Here is a 22,995-nt window from a genome sequence, read left to right on the forward strand (position 1 = left end):
TGGGTATATCTAACTCTGCCACCCCAGACCATGTGCTCTCTGTTCACATGTGATTATCTTTCCCTCAACACCCTCGAAGATAGCAGTGGCACGAGGGTGTTCCCCACTGGTGTGCACTATTGCACCACACATCGATCGTGCCGAGGGCGCCATTTGAACATAGCGGCGCACACACATGGCAGCTTGGCTAGTTCGACAACGTCAACAATGCACTGCATTTGCCGCGCTCTGCACCTGCCGTGCCTCGTGAGGACTGGCAGTTTGCATCCACAAAACGCGCTACAGCGCGCGCTCACTGGGCTCATTCATACACACCTTGGTAGACACCACTTAATACTTTGTTATTGACAGTGTTTCAAAATGCTTCAATTGACGGACGTGGAGTTTGCAGCAGAAGTGGCGGCCAAATGAAGACGCTGCCAAGGGTGATCCTGCAAGCCCTGATGTTGTCCCACTCCCGACTTGAACTGGAGCTGTAGCTACTTGGGCCCTTCTATGCCGCTACTGTGGCGCAATAAAGGGCACCGGCCTATCGTTTGTGAATCGTTTAGACTATGTTGAGGACTCTGTGTTAAGCACGCGGCTGCCAATTAGAAGCAGGCTACACCGCTGTGGTAGTTTCAGTCAAATGAGTACTTTCTGTGATGCTTCAAGTGAGTATTTACTGCGCCACGACTAGGGCGCGATCGAGGATCGTGGTTCAGAGTGCGCATTCGGTGGCATTGCGCGTGATTGGCCGAGGCCGTGCCGACTTTGCGCAGCTGACGAAGGCGGCACGGCCTAGGCTAATTGCACGCAGGGCAACCGAACACGTGCTCTGAACAACGATCCCCAATCGCACCCTTGGTTAATTGATTGATTCACAGAAGTTTTTGATGGGTTTTTTACGTGGTTTTATAGATCGAATTCTGGCTATATCGAACTATTCTGTGAGCACCGCATTGTTCATTATATTGAGATTCGACTGTATTTTGAAAACGCCTTTTCCCCGTCCTCCTTTCAGTCCAATGTGAACCCTATGACGGCTGACTTCTCGAGGGAGATGCGGGACAAGACAATGTTCAAGGCGGTCCAGATACGGTCATGGGTGGTTGTGTGCACCCGCCGGGACATACAGAATGCTCAGGACTTCGTGCGTGAGCTGATGTGTGTGGGGCCACCTATGGGAGTGACCATGCAGCAGCCTCAATTGTACGTATTGCCAGGCTGCCTATTATTTCAATAGCAATTACAGGGACAGTGGATTTTTCAAAAGTCTCAGTGCAATAAGATTGCGCCCTGCCCGCAGTATGCTGTGGGTGCGAAGGAAAGCGTGCAAGGGTAAGCTGAGAAGGATGGTTGCTTGATGTGTGCCCAGTGTTGGAGGTCATGTGATCAAGCACACATGCAAGGGAGATGAGCATGCATTTCTTTCTCTAGCCCTGCCACGGCCATACCTGGCTTTCCACACGGCTGAGGGCATATGTGGTCTATGCACCCTATCTTTGAGGTAAATGGGGTGGGTATGAAAGCTAAGGGTGAGCCAAAATGGCACTGGGATTTGTGTGCTGCCTTTCTGTGCTTTTAGTATTGGAGATAGCATAATCTCAACTGTCTCTGATGCAGTAGAGAGAGAAGCATATATAAGTGTTTGCTCCCTGTTGCCAGTGCTTTTCATAATGCGTGCATTGTGAATCATTTCCTTACTGCACAAGTATCATTCAAGTTGCTCCCTCTCTGCTGGCAAAGTGATAATTTGGTGTTGTGAATATGAGTGAATTAGCAAAGTTTCTAGAAGAGAAAGGAAATGCTTGAATTCAAATCTGCAATTGAGAAAGAACTACGGAAGGAAATAGGAGACCTAAAAAACAGTGTGAGTTTTTGAATGAAGAAGTAAAAAAATTAAAGGGAGAAAATGTTGATCTTGCGAGGGACAACAAGTCTCTAAGGAGCATCAATGAAAAACTAACAACTGATTGCGAAGCTTTGAAAAAACAAATGTCTCAACAGGATCATAGGATCACTGCCTCTGAACAATACTCTCGAAAATGTAACCTTGAGATTAAGAGAATACCCAAACTTACTGATGAGGACCTTCCTAGTACCCTTCACGAGATTGGCACATTGTTAAATGTTCCCACCTCGAAAGTTTGTTGAAAAGTGCCACCATGTACCTGCGAAAAATGCCACTTCAAACCCGAACATAGTACTGCAATTCAAGAGCCGCTGCAAATGCGATTCGGTGCTTCAAAAAGCAAAGAAAAGGTGCATCTCGACAAAGGATCTTGGCCACTCCTCTAACACGCCTGGTTCATCAATGAACACTTATGCCCAGTTTTAAAGCAACTTCTTGCATGGCAGTAGCTAAAAAAATCCAGCAAACTGGAAGTTTGTGTGGATGAACAATGGGCGTAGAATAATGGGCGTATCAGAAAGATGAAAACTCGCATGTTCTGCACATTCGTGAAGCACGTAACATTGAAAAGTTTGCTTAGAATTGCTGTGCGCTGTTGTTGTGAATCTTTCCTTTCGCCATGGCGATATCTCGTGACGTCAATAATCTTGTAGCGAGTCACTTTTGCGACACACTGTGTTGCTTTCGTCTAAACATTCGTTCAGCACGACACAAGGAAGATGAACTGTCTGCTTTTCTTCATACCTTTTCTTTTACTTTTGACATTATAATGATTACTGAGACCTAGTATACTCTAGAAGACCAGGTTTACAGGCAAGATAGTTATAACACTTACTTCCTCAACCGTACAAAGAAAAAAGGGGGTGGCGTTGCCATTTTAATAAAGAACGGTATAGACTCTCGGATAGTACCAGAATTTTCTTTTATTAATTCTGACATTGAATGCTTAACTCTAACGTCATGAAATTGCCTTTACTCTGTCATTACAGACCACCTGATTCATCTGTAAATAATTTCACCAGTGTTCTTCAAAAATTATTCACTAATTCTTAGTGGTGACATTAGCTCAACGTACTGGAGTCTTCTCCCCTCGTAACTGAGTTTGTGGCTATGATTGTGTCAAATAGTTACGAGGTAGTAACAGATACCCCCACACGTATCACACCAAATTAGGCAACTTTAATTTATGTTTTTATTACCAACATGAACAAAGATAACGTGGAGTCACGTGTATTGTGTTGCGATATGAGCTATCACCTAGCACTTCATTTTATTACAGACAGTGATACTAAAAATCCCACGGAGTTACCGACTAGAACAGTTCAAGACATCACGCCTCTTACCTTAGCTGCTTTTAGCAGAAGTCTTTCCCAAACAGATTGGAGTACAGTCTACCTTTCATTAACTGCAGATTCAGCCTACGAGACATTCATAGCTATCATTAAACAAATATCTGCAGCATTTTAAAGAAGACGTTGTAAAAGAATGCCATAAATATAGAAAACCATGGATAAATCATGAATGTTTAAAGATGATCAAAAAGAAAACGAAACTCTTTAGAAGGTTTTTAAAAACTAGAGACATATCAGACCTAAAAACATTTAAATAATTCTGCTACAAAGTAAATGCGTTTATTAGGAAAGAAAAAAGAAATTATTTAAGTGAACAATTTGATTCAGACTGCTGCAGTGGGAATGCAAACATCTGGAGGAAGCTTAATACATTACTTCACAGGGCACCTATTTGCTCAGGAATCACGCAAATAGAAATAGATGGCCGCATTGTTAAAGATCTAGAGCTTGCAGAAAACTTCAACCACTTTCTCACAAATGTTGTACAGCCAACGAAAAAGTTACAGCCAATGGTGACTCGTGCAGAAACTGCAGGAATGAATCTTTTTCGGACAAACCAACAGTCAAGAAATAGCCTTAACGTTCTCTGCACTAAATAACACCAGTGCGCATGACATAGACGGCTTTCAGATATCTCCGATCAAGCATGTAATCCATATTATAGCTCCTGTGGCCACTCACATTAATAGCCTGTCTTTATCGACAGGCTGTTTTTCAAAACAAATGCAAACGTCTGCTGTCACAGTGCTATATAAAAAAGGAGACAAAAATGACCTTACAAGCTACCAACCCGTTTCTGTATTACCGATATATTCAAAAGGCTTTGAAAAAATTATTTTTAAAGGAGTCAAACTTTTGCAGCAAATTTCACATAACAAAAAAATCACAATACGGTTTCATGAAGGGCAGGTCGAGTGAGATGGCTTTTCTAGACCAAAAAGAAATAATTCTGAAATCTTTTGAAGATAAGAAACTCTGCATTGGAATCTTTGTAGATTTTTCCAGGGCGTTTGATCGTCTCTGTCATTACACTTTCATTGAAAAACTAGAAATATATGGTATTCATGGCATCCCACTTCCACTCTTGAAATCATACCTTAAGTGCCAATCACAATGTGTAAAATTAACAATTACTTCTCTTCAGCCGATAATCACTGGGGTACCACAAGGTAGCATTTTAGGGCCACTGTTTTGTAACTTATACATCAACAATATTGCAAAAATTAGTTATAGACCTAAATATATAATCTATGCTGATGACACTAGCATTTTCTTCACTGGTAACGATATGGGTGCATTGACTACACTTATGAACACTACATTATAGAGCCTAAATGCATGGAGTGAGCAATATTCATTAGTCATTAACGCATCAAAAACAAAAGATGTCGTTTTTTTCACTCGCAGATGCAGATTACTTCTCCAGGTGATGCTTTACGCTTAGGTAGTGCAACGATTGAAATTGTAGAGACGGTTAAAACTTTAGGAGTGTTTTTAATGGTATAATGCAGTGGGAACCACAAATATAATGAGTTAACTAATATTTCCAAATGTGTAGGTATACATGTTCTTGCACGACTGCGTTCCTTGCTTTCAGTTTCCGTTAAGATAACACTTTATAACAGCTTGTTTTTATCGCATGTCAGTTATTGTTTTTTGGTATGGGGAAGTACAACAGCAACAAACATTAATAGACATAATAGACTATTGTGCACACACGGGTGAATTATTTAAGTGGTTTAACATTATCCTAATTCATCAACTCTACGAGTATTACCTAGCAATAAGATATAAAAAATCCCTGCTCAATAGCAATCGCACTTTTCTGGATATTTTTCAACTAGAACCATACATTATCCCATGCCCTACTCGTCACCAACACTGGATCATTTCATTGTGCAGAACACACTTTGGCTGACAAATGCTTCGCTTCACTGTTCCTGTTTTATTAAACAAATTAATTTTAAAAAGGATAATAATTGAAAAATGTGGTGCACGTGTTATCAGGGAAGCACTTTTATCATGAAATCAATGCAATATTGTTTATCACTAACTAAACTTTCAGTGTATATTGTAATTTGTCTTCATGTATTGTACTGTGTAATTTAACCATAAAGGAATCTGTGTATCTATATCTTCAGTTCATGATGCATCTATGTGTATTATGACTTGTAAAATATTAATCCCTTCTTGCTAATAATTAATTTTGTTCGTCTGTTCTCAGTGCTTTCCATGTATCAGGGAGGCTCAAGTTCCCCTCAAGTCACTAATGTCACTTTTATCCCGAGCCTGCCCTCATTTTTGAGATGAAAATCAACTAATTTAATTTGATTTGACAGCAACTGTTCAGGCTCATTGAGCACATTTGCCTATGCTTGCTTGACACCATTGGCAATTCGTAAGCATTTAGTGCAATTTATATGGTTGATAAATCTACTAATCTTATTTCATGTACTTCTCTAATAAACCGAAGTATAAGTCGAGATACTTCCTTAAAAAGAAAACAGGCTAAAGTCGCCCCTCATCTTACATAGCAGTCTTCAGCAAAACACAGGTCATAGTCTGGCAACCTACAGCATGCATGGTGGCAAACGCACAAGTTTTATCCATATCCGAATGTTATAGCTGGCATTTTTTTCCCTTGTCACTATGTTCTCTTGTGCATGCTTTGTCCACCTCGTATGTGATTTTTTTGTCTGGTGAATGATGAGTAGCAGCATGCAGGGACCATTTTAAAAAGTTGTAGACTTTGCCAAAGTGATCAGCAGTGTGTCCTCTCAGCACCATATTGGTGTATCTGAAAAAAGTGCACAAAAAGAAAAACTTTCAGTGTGCAACCCACCTGGAATGTCATTTCCTGGGCTTCATGCAGTGCATTCAGTGCGGGAGATTTGTGCATGCTCACTAATGGCAACAGTGCAGTCAATTTTCTGCAAAGCTGCAGCAGCGTTGTGAAAATAAATGTGTTTCACCAATTTCTCTTTTCTTCAAGGTGAGGGGTCAACCTACTCTACGTACATTCCAGTTTGCATGGTATTTTGGTATCACTATCAATGTTTTGCCCTTCGAGTTAAACTGTGACTTTTGATTTCATGAGTATAGGGGGATGTGTTGCCACTCTTTGTCGTTTGTGCGCATGATGTTACACATGCATAACACTACCTCAAGTTTCCGCCCCTGACACCAGCATCAATTGTTTGCCTAACAGACAAATTCCAACATCGCTGGTCGCCTGCTTTCTCGTTGGAGCAATCGCGTGACCGTTTATATTGGAGAATGTGCTGCTGGTGTTTTTGTTTACACGTTGGCAAGCATGGCCTCCTTGAAACACGAAACGTAAAACTGCTTATTTCAGAGAAATTCACAGATGAGACACACGTCGCACTTCACGTTTCGCACGTTTCTCTGCTCACATGCCTTCTTTTGATAAATTGGGTGGCCCTTACATGCAAAGTGAGAAAGGTTAGTAAGCTACATAGATATGAGTGCATTCACTCAGTGTTGGCCACTTTTGTGAAGAAGCATGCTACAGGACCAGCTGATGAGAAACACTGTCATGGTCAAGTGGACAGTGCTAGAATGCAGTTAATGGTATAGCATGTTTCGGAAGCAATCTAAAGGGCAAATGCCATGGGTATCTGTGAGCCTATGAGGTGGCTGTATGACAGAATGACAACTGTAGTAGTTTACACAAATGGCAGTTGCGCACTGTTTCATCATAACATAGTTTATTCTTTGCTAGTCATTGCAAATTGGCAATGACTAGCAATTTTTTGGCAATTGCTGGTAGCCATTGCCAAAAAAATAAAGATAATTTAGCATTACTTTAAATGTGCCATTCACCTACCAATTAACGAGAGAGAGTGTGAGCACATGCAGCATGAACAACAAATGAGAGAGCATGCACAGCACGAGGGCCACAAACAACAAGAGAGAGGCGGCACGTGCAGGGTGACTGAGCAGTGCAAGCAGTGAGAGAAATGTGTGCTCACTCCCATAGAGACAACATACAGTGGCTCCAACATGACCGCAAAGACACTTTTTGACATTGGGGGGCACTTGACCAAAGGTGTCTTGTCTATTGCCCTTGTGTGGTGGCAAAAGAAAGGAATGAATGAATGGAAATGGACATCAGCTTTCGACCAGCTGAATGCCTGCATACAAAAGTACTGTGATGCTCAAATGAGATCCGAAAAGAAGATGCATATTGAGCCTTTTCACAGAGCAGTTTGCTCTAGAGGAACTAGATGGCGCTTTCAGCAGAGCCCCACACATTGCCTTAGTGAAAGCGAAGGAATGCGAAATCATTGTCAGGTCTACCTTGCTACTGTGCGATCAGCTTTCGGTAAGGCAACTGGGTCTTTGCTACCTAACGCACTGTGCTCTATTCATGCTGCAAAATGCAGAGTGGCAGAGGGAAGATAAGTACAGTAGCTGGCTGCAAAATTAGTGACTGGCATACTAAGGAATGGAATGAATTTGTGCACCTAAGTTCATGAACTGCCGCTACATAACAACTGCTAGTGTTGCCGGCGCTTCGTAATGCACGGTTTTCCTTGGTAATAAAAGGAAAATGACTGATCTGGCAGTGTTGTATCGCTAACCTCCAAAGAAAAAAATTTCAACCCGGGAACGTCGGCATTAGTGAGTGTTTACTCACCATATTTACTTGCATAATAGACGCACTTGCGTAATGAACACAGCCCCCACTTTTCCAATCAAGAAGTGTGTTTTTTCTCCTCGCATAATGATCGCATCCTGAACTTGCTGCTACACTCTTAAAAAAGTTAACACTCTTTGGGGTGTATCTTGTCCGACAATAATCGTCATCTGTCTTGCCCGCATTTCCTTTCTTCAACGCTGCAAGCCTGGTACTTCCCAGTCATAAACGGCATGCGTGTTATCAGTGTGACGCAGCATTCTTGACAGTAAAGTAGCGGGCGCCGAGTTTTCAAGACAAGAAACGCAAGCAAGGCAAATGACGATTATTGTTGTGGGACAAATATACACCCCAAAGGGTGCAACCGTTTTAAGAGTGTATGATGTAGGAGACACATAGTACGATTCGGCATCTGATATGGCGTCCTGCGGGCGCAACTACCGTATTTATTCGCGTATAACCCGCACCAAAATGTGAAAAAACGCGTTTAAAAAGTGGGGGTGCGGGTTATCTGCGAATTTTTTCCTTGGGAGGGGGGGGGGCCGGCTTCACCGCAATGTGCGGCGGCCTCCCCGTGTAGTCCGCCATCCCCATCGTCATCGACGCTTGTCAAGCCGATGAAGGGCCAACGAAAGGCCAGCATTGTTGAGCCTCGCGTTAGGCGCTGTTTAGTGTACTTACCCCAGTTTGCACTGTTTGCCTGCTTTGTTTTGGCATCATGAGTGCGACTCGACGGCAGTGTTTCACAGCGAAAGAGAAGCTAAAGATTATAGCCGCTGCCGAAGAAATCGGCAACAGAGCTGCTGCAAGACAGCATGACGTCGACGAGTCGTGCATTCGCGACTGGAGGAAGAAAAAAGAGAGTGTCGAAGCAACGAACCGGAACAGGCGAGCGTTTCGGGGTCCGAAGACTGGCGCGTACCCCCACCTCGAGACGCAGCTTGCGAAGTTCATTGAGGAGCAGAGAAGTCGTGGCCACGCTGTTTCGACTGAGATGGCGCAAATGGAAGCCCTGAAGTTGGCCCGGGAATTGAACATTCCACGTGAGTTTCGTGCAAGCCGTGGATGGCTTCAGCGCTTCATGCGAAGACATGGATTTTCTATGCGGCGGCGAACAACCATGTGCGAGCGGCTTCCTGAAGCCTACGAGGAAAAGTTGTTGAACTTTCAACGATATGTGATCGCACTTCGGAAGGAGCACAGCTATTTGCTGTCTCAGGTGGGAAATGCTGATCAAACACCTGTGTACTTTGAGATGCCGATGGACACGACCATGGAAAAAAAGGGCTCCAAATCAGTCAGCGTGCTGACCGGCGGAAATGCCAAGCTGCGCTGCACAGTCATGCTATGCGCTTTGGCTGACGGCACGAAACTGCGCCCGTATGTGATTTTCAAACGCAAGACGCTACCTAGCATTCCACTGCCCCCAGGAATCGTTGTGCGTGCGGAAGAAAATTCGTGGATGAACAGTGGCCTAGTCGGTGACTGGCTTCGAGTAATCTGGGAGCGAAGACCAGGTGCCTTGCTGGCACGCCGGTCGATGCTCGTACTAGATTCCTTCAGAGGCCACTGCACTGATGCGGTGAAGGCTCGCCTTGCCGAGACCAGCACCGACCTCGTCATAATACCTGGCGGCATGACGTCCATGCTACAGCCACTCGACGTGTGCCTGAACAAGCCGTTCAAGGCACACGTGAAGCGGCTGTATGCCCAGTGGATGGCCGACGGCATGTACGCCCTCACACCGACGGCACGCGTGCGAAGGCCTGATATTCCATTGCTGTGCCAGTGGATCGTGGATGCGTGGAAAGCGATACCGGCCGATTTGGTGCGCAAAAGCTTTAAAAAATGTGCGATCAGTAATAGTCTGGATGGTTCCGAGGACGACTACGTCTTTGAGAGTGGCGATGAAGCCTCGGATGGCAGTAGTGAGAGCGGCGTCGATTAAGAATCGGATAACCAGTGACGTGTGGCGGTCGTTTGAATAAATGTTCTGAAAACGAAATGATCACTGAGTGTGAGTTGCATCTTTCTAGCGCTCATTTTTTTTTTTCAGGTAAACGTGCGGGTTATACGCGAGGTTTTTTTTTTTTTTTTCCGCCGAGTTCAAAGTTAGGGGTGCGGGTTATACGCAGGGGCGGGTTATACGCGGGTAAATACGGTATGTCTGACGCCGTGTCGGACGCTGAATCATACCGTGTCTTCTACTTTTAATGCGATTGCAATGATATCGACGCTCCAGGCGCATTTTTGCTGTTGTCATCACCACTGCACGAGGCATGGTGCAGGTTCCAGTGAAAGCGCGCGAGGGAAGTCGACGATCACGGCTCCATCTCACGCGCCGTCTTTAGTCGCGCAGAAGGCCCCGGGAGGAGGGCAGGACGGGACGGCGGCGTTGTACTCTGGCAGCAACTGCATGTTGCACAACCGTGCCCTAGGGAAGCCGATGATCGCGGCTCAATCTCCCGCTTACAAGGGAGGAAAGTGGGAAGGAAACATGCCGTCTTCCATCGCGTGCATGACGCCGGGGCGGAGGTAAAGTTCCTTGACAATTTGAAAGTAGCGACACTCTTCGAACTCTGCCGCCGCCGCGCGACCTCCTTGCCTCCTTCTCGTCCCTTGCGCGTTCCCCCGCAGCAACCAGTTTTGCCCCCGGTTTTCTGCACAACGATTGGTCTCTCTGCCGTTGGCCTTGGGAATGCACGGATCTTGAATTTTGCTTGTGTTTTTCTTTTTCGTTTGCACCATTTTCCTCCTGAGCACGGCTGGCTCGGCGTAACGAACCTTGTTCGCTGTGTTTCCTGCTCTATGTGCTAGCGTTATGCCGGGCTGTTGCGCATATGACCAGCAAGAAGCCTGAAGATGGTTATGCCGTTTTTATGATACCACAAGGAAAGCGCGACGGCTTGCGCAGGAAGCAGTGGCTGCATGACATTGGCCGAAAGATACAGCGTTGTTTGCGAGCTGAGGCGTCTTTCTTATAGCTCGTAGCAAAGCATCCCGTAATGCTGCATTTGTTTTTCATTCTTCCGGCCTGCTCACCAGCGTTTTTGTTGCGGTTGTCCTCAGTATGCTTAATATTCTTGGGCAGCTTCATCACCACGCACGTTGCTATCTGTTATTCAGTCGGAAGTGCAGCATTATAGATTCTGCTTTGCGCCCTGAAAAAATTAGTGGCGAGTGTACCCGTGGTATTGCAGGTGATGAGCGTTAGCTAGTCAACATTGAGTTTTTTTTTAGTTTTAAGGCGAAAGCCTTTAGATCTCTGTTTCAAGGTCGTGTTGTAAACTGGAAGTATCACATGCCCCAAGGAAGGCCAGAGGTGACCCAAAGCATGTCCACCCCTGTATAAGAGAATGATTACCCAAGGTAATTAATGAATCATTAGTGATTGACATAAGGTAAATTAGGGAGGATTAAGGTTGATTAGAGTGTATTAAAGAAGATTAAGGTGGATTAGAGTGCATTAGGAAGGATTAAGATGCATAAATAAAGATTAAGGTAGGTGGAGGAGGATTAAGGTGTATTGAGATGAAGGGTTGATGAAAGGGTATTAACACCGATAAGGGTGCATGAACAAGGATTAAGGTGGATAAAGGAAGAATAGGGTTGATTAATGTGTATTAAGGTGAATTAGGGTCGATAAATGAAGATTAAGACCGTATAGAGTAGGCTAAGGTGCATTAGGGGCGATGTAGGTTAATTAGGTTGTATTAAGGTGGATTGGGAGTATTAAGCCAGATTAAGGATAGATGAAAAAGCATTAAGGTGGATTAGGGTGGACTAAGGTGAATTAGGGTCCATTGAGTATTAAGACCGATTAGTCTACCTCCTAATGCACATTAATCCACCGAATCCACATTCATCGACCTTAATCCTCCTTCATTCACCTTAATCCACCATAATCTACGAAATTCCTCCTTAATGCACTCTAATCCACCTTCATTGACCTTAATTTACTCTAACCCTCCTTAATGCACTTTAATCCTCCTTAATGCACCTTAATCCTTCTTAATCCACCCTTATCCTTCTTCATGCACTTTAATCCACTATAATCGTCCTTAATGCAGCTCAACGCACCTTCATCCACCCTAATCCACCTTCATCGACCTTAATCCAACCTAGTCCTCCTTCATTCACCCTAATGCACCTTCGTTGACTTTAATCCACCTTAATAGACCCGAATTCATCTTAATCCAATCACTAATCAATAATTACTTTGCTAATCATTAATCATATCTTATACGCGGCTGCACATGCTTTGGTTCGCTTCCGGCCTTCCTTCGGTCACGTGATATTTTCTGTAGCTCACAACAGGACCTTGAAACAGAGGTCTAAGGCTTTCGCTTAATAAGCCACACACAAAGGGTTGTGTCACAAGCAATACTAGATCAGACGCACGAAGTGAAGCATCTGATCATGTGGCAGAAAAATTGTCTGGAGTATAGAACTTGCCTCAAAGCTCCCTTTACATCGGTGTACCCCATTCATATGGCTTTAAGAAAAAACCAACCTCCTCATAAACGTTGCCTCCAGCATTATCGATGCTGTTATTAGCATTTCTCAAAATTTTCAACCCCACTGCGGTGCACAACTGGCCCAAAATAACATGCCTCCATAGAATCCTGCGGCCTGTCCGCGGGAGCCCGGGAGGAAAAGCGCGCCATGCGCAGCCAGCGGGCGAGGAGAATTGAGGAGGAAAGCGCCATGAGGAGGAGAGTGTCACCACTTTCAAGTTATCAAGGGGCTTTAGGGAGAGGGGGACGCGGCGCCCCCTATCTTCAAAGCGATCTACGTTGGGGGCTGAGTCGATGGCAGCTCATACCTTTGTTTGTACTGTGTTTTTTCCGCTCATTTTACATTGAAACGACTGTTTGCAAGTTTATGCTGCTGATAAAACTACTATCCTTACTTTGTGTAGCTGTCTACACATTTGCGATCACAATCGATGGTTTGCGCTTTGGGGGAAACTGATTTTTCTGGATGTGGCTGGGGGGGGTGGCTGAAAATTTTACCCCACATAAGGAACGCACCCCCCAACTTCGCGCACATATTTCGTGAAAAAAAAGTGCGTTGATTATGCGAGTAATTACGGTACTGCTCATTACGCAGTGACAAAAGGAGAAGCCGCTTCTTGGTTTTAGTCTTCTGCACGTTATTTACACATGTCCACCCCAGCTTGTATGCAGTTATGCCCACTTTATCACCAACATATAAAAAATAAGTGAGTGGGTGCACTCTGCAATCGATGCGCCAAAGCTATGAGTGATGGCGACTACAGCACGCGGATGTTCAGAGTGTAATGTTTCTTGATGGTCCATCAAGTAAGCTAGTAAATAGCGGTAATCCATCTTTGTTACAATCTGTTGCAAAGTACAGAACATCTAAGTTCCGAACCTTGCACACAGCAAGAAAAATCTGTCGTAACTGAGCTCACCGGTAAGCGATTAAGCAGAAAATAAACAATCCGATAGTGACCACACCAAGGAACTTTACTGATTCAGAAACATGACAAGCTGCTGGTTCAAAGTCTTCTCCAAATAAACAACTAAAAGCAAAACATGCTGATCCTGATTTAGTTCACAATCAGGTTTGGGCAGTTTGAACTACATTTCTAGCCCCTCTTTTAGAATGAGCACAGTATACACTGTTTGAAGAAGGCATAATGAGCTCCGAAAGTGCTTAGATATCCTCTGAAGCTGTGGCCAAAGCTTCGTATCGCCCACCTAGTCACCATCAATGATGTCCTTCGAAACGGAGGTTAACTGGGCCACACCAGTATCATGCACAACCATAGTTAACACGGAGGCAGCTGAGGCAAGGAATTGACGTGTCACCACGTGAGCAAACAAGCCAGCACCCATGGAATCGCTGTGAAAAGGGTCAATAGCAGCAGTCTAGACTACCTTTACCGTTGAAAGATGATCTTCCACGTAAGACGGGCACTACACGCAGGTTGCAATAGTTAGCGTGTAGTACAGTTTGTGTGTTTGTAACTTGGCTGTTGGTGTGACTACAGAGTGGATTCTTGTAGGAGAATGTTCATTTGGACTGTGCTTTGCCGGTTGGTTGCGGAAGAATGAAATTTGCTTGCAAGTGTTCAACTGGACTGCCAGATGTTTGACCTCTGCAATGGATCAACATTTTTGTCTTACTTGTTTTTCAGAGTTGCTCTGGATGACGACCGCGTAGCCAGCTATATAAATAGCCTCAAGAACATTCCCACGGAGACTGAGATGCTTATGGCAGTGTTCCCTAACAATCGCAAAGATCGTTACGACAGTGTCAAGAAGGTGGCTTGTGTCGACATGGGATGTGAGTGGTTTGGCTTCTGCACAGCTGATCGCTGTCTTGTGCAATCAAATAATTTACTATGTTGCTCTATGCTTCGCCGTTGGGTTTCCCCTGTTGCAGTGCAAACACAGGTGATGCTGGGCAGAACCATCAGTAACAAGAAGAACCTCAAGTCTGTGGCGACCAAGGTGGCGATTCAGATGAACTGCAAGCTTGGTGGCGAAGCCTGGGCCTTGGAGATCCCTGTACGCACTTTTTGAGCAGCTGCTGTATTGTTGTTCTAGCTTGCTCTCCATCCATTGGTAGGGTTCATGGCTAGGGAGGATTTTTTTGGGATGCGTTAGGCACTTTATGGCCTTGCAAGCTGAGCTGGACTATAAAGGTCTCAGTAGCAGTGCTTTTCAAGCATTTGTTGAGCATGATGCTATATATGCACATCTGCGATTCCGACTACAAGTAAGATAGTGACGTTAAAGAACACAGTAGCAATACTGTGAAAGACAAAACTAACTTTTATTGGGCGAACCTGTGCCCACAAAAACAGGCTACACTTAAAGCACAACAATAGCAGCGAACACAGTCGGCGATCGTCGAAAATCTGATCTACGGGTCAAGCGCGTCGGCTTTTATAAATCAGTTGTCGAATGTTCCAAAGTAATCGCTGGGACCCACGTGTCTTCCACAAAGTTCTACACTATTCGCGTCGCGCATACGTGCAACCAGATTACACAAGGTTCGGTGACAGGCTGTGAATGGAACCATCAATCACATTTCAGAAACTTCCGATGCATGCGGGCAGGTCCTGCGTTCTGCGATAACATGGGTTGGGCGGTGAAACGTGGTCGCCCAATAAAGGTAAACAAGTACATGTACATGTATCAATATGATGGCTGAAATATTTTCAAAATCAGTTCAGTCGAGTGCAGCTTCTAGCAGTAGCATGCCCAAGTTTGTGTAGAAAATATTACGCAATCACAAGCACCTGATAGGTATGTTTGATTCGCCTGTTCCACCTGAACCAGTTCACGAGGTGCTGCACCATGCCATTCATTTCAGTGGTGCAGCAATGGCCCCCCTGAACCAGGCCATTTGTTTTAAAAGGTGCAGGGCTGGTTCATGATTTTGCTGCACCCACTCCACTGTCGGTGCGACTTGGTGCTGGCATAAAAGTGCGAAGTAGCAGCGTCACAGACAACGCAGCACACGGGCACAAGCGCCGTTAAAACCTCGCTTACGCACGTCTGATGTGCCTATGTAAGTGTGGTGTGTATTTATGCCCCAGTAGCTAATCGTACCTGCAGTGCAGGGCCTCTCAAACATACACATTTTGTGCACGTTAGTCGGACATAACGCAACGCCTGCACTGCATCTGCATCTTGTCATTCATTTTGAGTGTCGCGCTGTGCCTGTACCACAGAAATAGAACTGAACAATTTCTGAACTTCTCTTGAACTGCCGTGAACTGGTTCACGGTGGTGCATGCAAATCGAATGGACCTAATGAAACGCGTGCCAATAACCTGCTCATGTGCCTGGTATTAACCTTCCAACTTGACATTGGTGCTAGGTTGTTACCAGGATTTCATTGCCTAAGATGCTAACAGTCTTTGCAAATTGCCAGTGTGAACCCAGTGCCACCCTTTTTGTGACATTCCCAGAGGCACAAGATCGATTCTCACAAATCTGATCAGAGGAGAGAAACAGTAGATCCCAGATATATCAAACTCAGGTAAATTGAATTATTGTCTTTTTCGAAGAGTTGTAAAATCCCCTTAAATATCCTATGCAAAAGTATAGCGATACATTATGTGTATATTGAACTTTTATTCACTGCCACATTTGATATATCGAATGCTGCACCACGCCACACTCTTGCAAGTGAGATTCTTCTTATGGAGACTCTATCACTTCTCGCATCATCGGAAATATTTTTTGCTGATGAACTTGAAATCGCATTGTTTTGGAAGGTGCTGTAAAACAAGAGATTGTATCTAAAGGGCGCTACATGCCATTGAAGAAAAATTGGCAAAGTGCTCTCAGTCTTGCTAGCTGCGCATACGGGTGGCACGTGCAAACTGTAGCCATTCGTTATCAGCCAAAGCAGATTGCCACTCGGCCTCAAGAATGCAAAAGGCATGCACGGTCTGTCACGCAAGAGCCATCCAGTTTTTTGCATAGCACAAATAACTCTCCTCAAGCCCTCGCACCTGCTACAGTCAAACCAACTTACATAACTGTACCTGTTTTAACAATATATATAGGATACAATGAGTAGCCAGTGCGCCATCAACATTTGTAGCATTGGATGGTAAATTAAGCCACTTACTGCAATCCTTCCATGCCACATTGCCGGTTATAACAAATAAATCTGGCTACTGGGTGCATGGGCCAAAAGCAAAAACAATGCAAAATTCTCTAGAGAAAAAAATGTGCAAGCCACTGTGACGCACTTGCCTTTGTGCCATGCACGACACACGTCAGGCACACGACAGCCTCGCACCTCTCTCCCATATCCCTTCCACCCACTCACCGACGCTGACGGGAAGAAGGGAGACCGGAGAGGGGCAAAAAGGCCGTGCTGTGCGGGGTGCACGGTACAGAGGCGCAGACACCTAGTAACCAGATTTGTTGCAGCCAATAATGTGGCATGGGAGTATTGTACAGTAGCGGCAGTTTATTTACCTGCAGGACATACATAAAAGTTGAAGGTGCAGCAGCTAGCTGCTCGTTAATAGATATGAGTATTGAAAAAAAAAAGCTTTTACTATGATATTTTCCACTCCCCGTTCTGCCCCGCAGAGCCGGAAACCCAACAACAGATGCATGAGAATTTTTGTGTGCTTGTGCGTAAACTAAGCTCCAAACTGCTTGGGTGAACACGTGTATCCAATACGATCTCAATGCCTTCCAGTGGGTAATCGGTTCGAAATTCACACATGCTCTCGTACTTCCCGCATGTGCTAGGGCAGTATTGCAATGTACACAGCTGACAGTGTAGGTGCTCTCCCCCTCATGATGAAGATAGTGCCGCTTGAATGCACCCAGAAGCTGCGACACATCTCACACATCTGGGTTTACAGTTTCACACGGGTCAATATATGAGACGGGATGTGCGTAACCTTGCGTCGTATACACCCTTTTCGCGGAGCACTTTGTTCTAGAGGAAGGAGGTGGCACTTTGGCTGCACATTGTATTGGGCGAACGCATGCTAAAGAACACAAATGCAAAACTATTACTACTTCTACCCTGCTACTGTGCGATCCTACCCTGCTACTGTGTGATCAGCTATTGGAAATGCAACGGGCGATTGCTAACACACTACTCCTTTCATGCTGCAAAATATGAAACGGAAGAGGTAGGACGTATGCAGTAGTTGGCTGCAAAAAGTTAACGGACTACTGCGACACAAGGACTGCCTGTGTTATGGCCTTTCGTGATGCATGGCTCTCCTGGAGGATAAAGAAATCCACTCATCTGCCAGTGTTGTATCGCTAACTGCAAGAGAAAGAACTTCAGCTCTGAAACATGGGGAAGAGTGAGCACTACTCGTTACACAGTGACAAAGGGGTGGTCCCACTTCCTGGCATAAGTTCTTCGCACATTACACACATCCACACCAACTCGCCCTCAAACTTATGCAACTATTTCAGCCATTTATCACGAATAAGTGAATGGAATCAATGCGCATAAGCATAGGTGATGACTACACCAACAACACATGCATGTTTGAAGCTGAATGTCTTGTGACAGTCCACAGAGATTAAGCAAATGACTAGCAATAATACCGTATTTACTCGCGTAATGAACGCACCCCCAAATTAGTCGTGAAAAATCTGAAATTTCTTTTCCTTGTGTAATGGATGCACCCCCAACTTGCTACTATGCAGCCCCACGATCAAACGGCCATGCTGTAATAGTTTTTCGGAGAGACTACAATCTTTTGACTCTCGCACATGCAAAGGAAGCGCACTTAATGCTTAACACATCCTTTCTGCCAGTGCTGGGACAAAAGCACCTTGCAGACTGTAGAGAGAAAAAAAAACGCAACTGGCTTTCAGCAACATATGCAGTTTACGTACTTTGCGCTGAAGTAATAGGAGAGCGCGCGCATGAGATAAGCGGCCAGGCGCAGCATGCAGGAAAGTTAAGAAGGGGCTGCGGGCACTTGGTCAGCACAGTGGTCATAGGGCACGGTGTCGAATTCGCAAGTCTGTGGCTCGCTTTTCTGCATGCCTTGGGTTTCGATGTGTGTAACGGGCCTTAAGTTGAGTTATATGCCTGCTGCGGGGCATAGACTTTATCTGCTCACAAAAGGGAAACGCTGATCACACACCGATAAACTTTGGCATGCTGATGAGCAGGACGGTCATGGAAAGAGACGCATCCAGCATGCTTGTCAAAACGGATGCACACCTCAACGTGACGCTTGTGATAACAGCAGACGGCTGGAAGCGGTTTGGGGTGTGATCAGAGATCGCTGTCGGGAGGGGGGGGGGGGGGTCAGTTTCGCTGCGCGTGATTGGCCTAGGCCACGCCGACTTCGCACAGCTGATGCATTGGTTCTTTATTAACATGACAGTGTTAAGGAGCTCGTGTCGCAGAAAAGCCGGTGTCGGCGGCGCTGGCCGTGAGTGAAAAATGGCAGAAGGCAATTCATAAATAAAAACAACTTGCAAGATGGGCTGGGTGCGAATCGAACCAGGGTCTCCGGAGTGCGAGATGGAGATGTTACCACTCAGCCATGAGTTCGATGCTTCAAAGTGGGACAAAAGCACCTCTAGTGAATGCGGTGTTGCCTTAGAAACATGCCATAGAAAGTTATATTGCGGTGTATGTAAGTAATTATGAGCATGTAAATTACAGAAGTCGCAGTTAAACGCTAACAAAGTACCTTTCCGCGACATTTCTTCTGCGCTTGGCGCGCACGCAGAGCCATCTTGCGGCAAACACAGAAGACCCCCTCCTCGCAATGTACGGCGCTGCCCCGACAGGTGGCGCGCCACTCGCCCACGTCTCCCCTTCGTCTCGTTTGAGCACATTGGGGCCGTGCAGGGATGGGTGCGAGGATGCCCCAATATCCTTGCGTTTAATAAGTTTTCTCGCTCTCTCCCCTTCCAACTTCCAGTGTGCGTCACTCGAACCCTCGTGTTTAGGCGACGCAGCTCCTCTTTCCGCTCACAGCGCTTTGCCTAGGTGCAGCGTCCGATGCGGGACGCGTCTGACGTGATCGGCTGCGCCGTAGCGCGTCTGGTGGGAAAGCATCCCCTGCAATGTGTGCTGTGCTGCTGGCGAGGAGTCGTGAATCTGTGTGGTGCTCCCAAGCAAGATAGAGGATGATGCCATCGAGGCGTCAGCCCCATGATCGAATCCGCCTTCACGGCGTGTCGCGGCCTGGCTGTCTGTGCCGATCACGATGTTTGGCTCGCGTAGATCGTTTCTCCGAGGCAGCAAGTTCTTTGGTTTGTTCCGCTTGCTCAGGCACACGTTCGTCTTTGTGTGACTCAAGAGCATGCCGAGTGAATGAGTGGGTGGTGCAAACGGGGTGCAATAATGCTATCGCATTCCACTGTTGAAGGTGAAGCTTAAGCGTCCTCCAATTTTTCTATGGTGAAACCACGATGTGGTTGAAGTGGCCAGCGACATGAATGGCAGGTCTGAGGGTTTCGTTGCTGAGTGAATTTACGGTTTGCAAATGGCTGCGTGTATTTTTACTGAAATATCAGTTATGCATGGGGTTCCAAGTCATTACCGTCTTACTTGTCAATTTTTGCTGTTTCGACAATGTCTCCATGAAATTTACCCTGCATTATGAACGCACCCCTGACTTTGTTTCGGTAAATTGGGGCAAAAAATTGTTCATTAAGCGGGTAATTACGGTATGTCCTTGCTACAAGCTATTACAAAGTACAGAACTTCTACATTGGAAGACTTGCGCGCAGCAAGAACAAATCTACTGCAACTTCGCACACCTGCGAGCGGTTAGGCAGAAAAAAACAACCAGATAGAGACCACACTGATGAAGGTTACTTAGTCAAAAACGTGACAAATCACTGCTTTAAAGTGATTGGCTACATAGGCGTACCTGCTGGGGGGGGGAAGTGCCCCCCCAAACTATCAGAAGTGGGGGAGGGGAGGGGGCAAAGCAGGTCGTTTGCCCCCCCCCCCCCCCCAAAAGAAAAGAAGCTTTTGGAAGCTGGGAATATGGTGTCTAGAATCCCAACCAACATTACTCGAGTCTACAGAACGCTGCTTGAAAGCCTGAAAATGGGGGTCTGTTCTCTCCACCATCTGCACACAGTCTCTGCCGCATTGGCTCTTCAAAGCACTCATCACGAGTATTTATATAGCAGACAGGGTCTACTCTGTAACAGTTGGTAAATTTTCCCACCTTTGCAAGTCTGCAGTACTCTTTCTAGTCTTGATCTAGGCATCGATTTGGGCTAGTTGGTCTGTTGAACCTCAATAGTTTAATTGAGGTTCCCAGCACTTTGAAGGCTGCCTTCATTTATGTGGTCGTAGAAGGCATCCTTGCAGTGAAACTGAGGCAGCACAAAGCGTTCGCTTCTTGCTGCCAGCGCTCTTCATCATGCCAGCATTGCGACAGCGAGTGCTCGTTGTCATCGAGTGAGATGTGTTTATATTTGCCTGTACGTGCATGACACCATGCTTGTCATAGGTCTATCTACTGGTTCGGGGGAGGCATGCCCCTCCTCCCACAGCCAGAAGTGAAGAGGAAAAGTAGGCCAATTGCGCCCCCCACACACACTTCTGAAAGCGGGCACTGTCGGCTGCACACAGACAAGTCCAACAAAACAACAGCTGATGCCACATTTTCTCTCAGAATTGCACCCACATAGGTATGATTTCTTTATTATGTGTCCCCATGCTTGGGCAGCTAGAATTCTCTAGGTTATCGACGCCATGTGCTGTAGCAGATAACGCTCGGCCAGCTACACTAAGCGGTTAAGGGTTACCATACTTTGTGAAGCAAGGCACCTGTGGGACGTGCCTTTCAAGCCTGCATTCCTAAGAAAGCTGTCACTGGGCAGTCCAAAACAAGTTTAATCTACCATCCCTTGCATCATCCCATGTTTGATGAGGCCGTCTAATCTAACAATCTTTAAAGACACAACATCAGGTTTGTTTTTTATAATTTACCAATAATTAATGTGGCCATTTAAGGAATTTTCTCGCTAGGTTCAGTGATATTTTTGTCTGTTTACAGCAAAGTTTTCTATTTAGCAATGAGCATTTCTTTTAGCGACTTCAATGAACAATTGGCAATATTTTAACCACTTGTAAGTCAGAAAGGTTGCTTGAAAAATAACACTTTAGAACGCAGTTTACCATTCAAAAGGTACATGTAAGCAGCCGAAACTCGCTGTATGACACATAGGCTCTGTGACGATGATGAACCTATGGTTGCCTATACATTAGTAGCCTCCACATTGTGATTGTGCTTCATATTGTGATATTGATTGTGATCATAGCCATCATAGTGCTCACAAAAATTAAGTTTCTTTATTATTTACAAAACCGATCTGAATGTGTTTAAACACTGTGAGGAGCTGCCATCGGTTAGGAGCTGCCAGAGTGCACCGTGATGGAGGATGACGTCATGCGAAAGAAAATCTACCACCTCAGTTGCGTAGCTTGTGTGCAACGCTCACAGGATCGCGTACCGGGTCGTGTAATCAGTCGTAATCTAAACAGGGCCGTGAAGATCGAGACCAAAGCAAAAAAATGGTTCTGAGGGCACATCATTGGCGTGAAGGCGTCCAGCGGGTAGCACAGCAGGTTTTTTTTTTGCAGCGCTAGTGCAGAGGCTGCAATGTAGCGGTGCACAGAGAGGTACAGGCCTGGCCAGTAGGAGCGTCGCCGTACGTGGTTGTAAGTACGCAAAATACCGCGGTGACCTGCAGTAGAGGTGTCGTGCAACTTCTCAAGAACTGATGTCCGGAGATAGTGCGGTGTGAGTAAAAATTCTGGTCCTTCAGGGCGCAAACTGCAACGGTAGATAACATTGTGGAGCACAAACATATGCAGCATGGGCTCTGAATGTCTAGAATTGAGACGATGAGAATGTGTTGGCACACATCATGCTGTCGTTCAGTACGGATTTCGTGCAGATCAGAAATTGCCAGGACACAAGAGTGGGTGTCATGCACATCATATTCAGGGCGGTCGATAGGATGACGGGAGAGGCAGTCAGCATCCTTGTACAAATGGCCCGACTTGTATAAAACAGCGAATGAATCTTCTTGGAGTCGTAGCACCCATCTGCCTAATTGTCCAGTGGGGTCTTTAAGTGAGCAGAGCCAGCATAAGTTGTAGTGATCAATAACCACGGAAAATGTGCAGGCCGTACAAGTAGGGGCAGAATGTGGCAGCTGCCCAAACTAACGCATGGCACTCCCGTTCTATAATTGAAAAATTCCTCTCGGTGGGCAACAGGAGGCGGCTAGCATATGCAGTTATGCGTTCTGCATTACGCTGCCATTGAACAAGTGCAGCCCCAATTCCATGAACACTGGCATTTGTGTGGAGTCCAGTGATGGCAGATGGATCATAATGAGCCAGTAATGGGGGAGCCATGAGCAAGCATATGAGGTCGTAGAAGGCTTTGGTTTGAGCAAGACCCCATGTCAAAGCAACGTACTTCTTGAGTAAGTCGGTGAGTGGAAGAGCGGTTTTGGTGAAATTCTTCATAAAACGACTGAAATCGAGCGTAGCCAAACAAAGGTTCTTGCATCTGTGTCGGAAGATGCAACATAATAGTTTACTATAAATCAGCA

At 45.5% G+C, this 22,995-nt stretch overlaps 1 protein-coding gene across 2 annotated transcripts in view; it reads left to right on the forward strand.

Moving 5' to 3' along the window:
• Positions 1-22,995, forward strand: part of LOC142567952 (piwi-like protein 1) — a 215,234-nt gene that overhangs the window by 143,438 nt on the left and 48,801 nt on the right. For both annotated transcript variants that reach the window (XM_075678034.1, XM_075678035.1), the window contains exons 12-14: positions 1,004-1,191; positions 14,073-14,221; positions 14,321-14,445. In XM_075678034.1, the coding sequence (XP_075534149.1) occupies positions 1,004-1,191; positions 14,073-14,221; positions 14,321-14,445 (462 nt within the window). The remainder of the gene's footprint in view (positions 1-1,003; positions 1,192-14,072; positions 14,222-14,320; positions 14,446-22,995) is intronic.

This window comes from Dermacentor variabilis, unplaced genomic scaffold, assembly GCF_050947875.1.
Source record: "Dermacentor variabilis isolate Ectoservices unplaced genomic scaffold, ASM5094787v1 scaffold_15, whole genome shotgun sequence".
Classification (NCBI taxonomy): Eukaryota; Metazoa; Arthropoda; class Arachnida; order Ixodida; family Ixodidae; genus Dermacentor; species Dermacentor variabilis.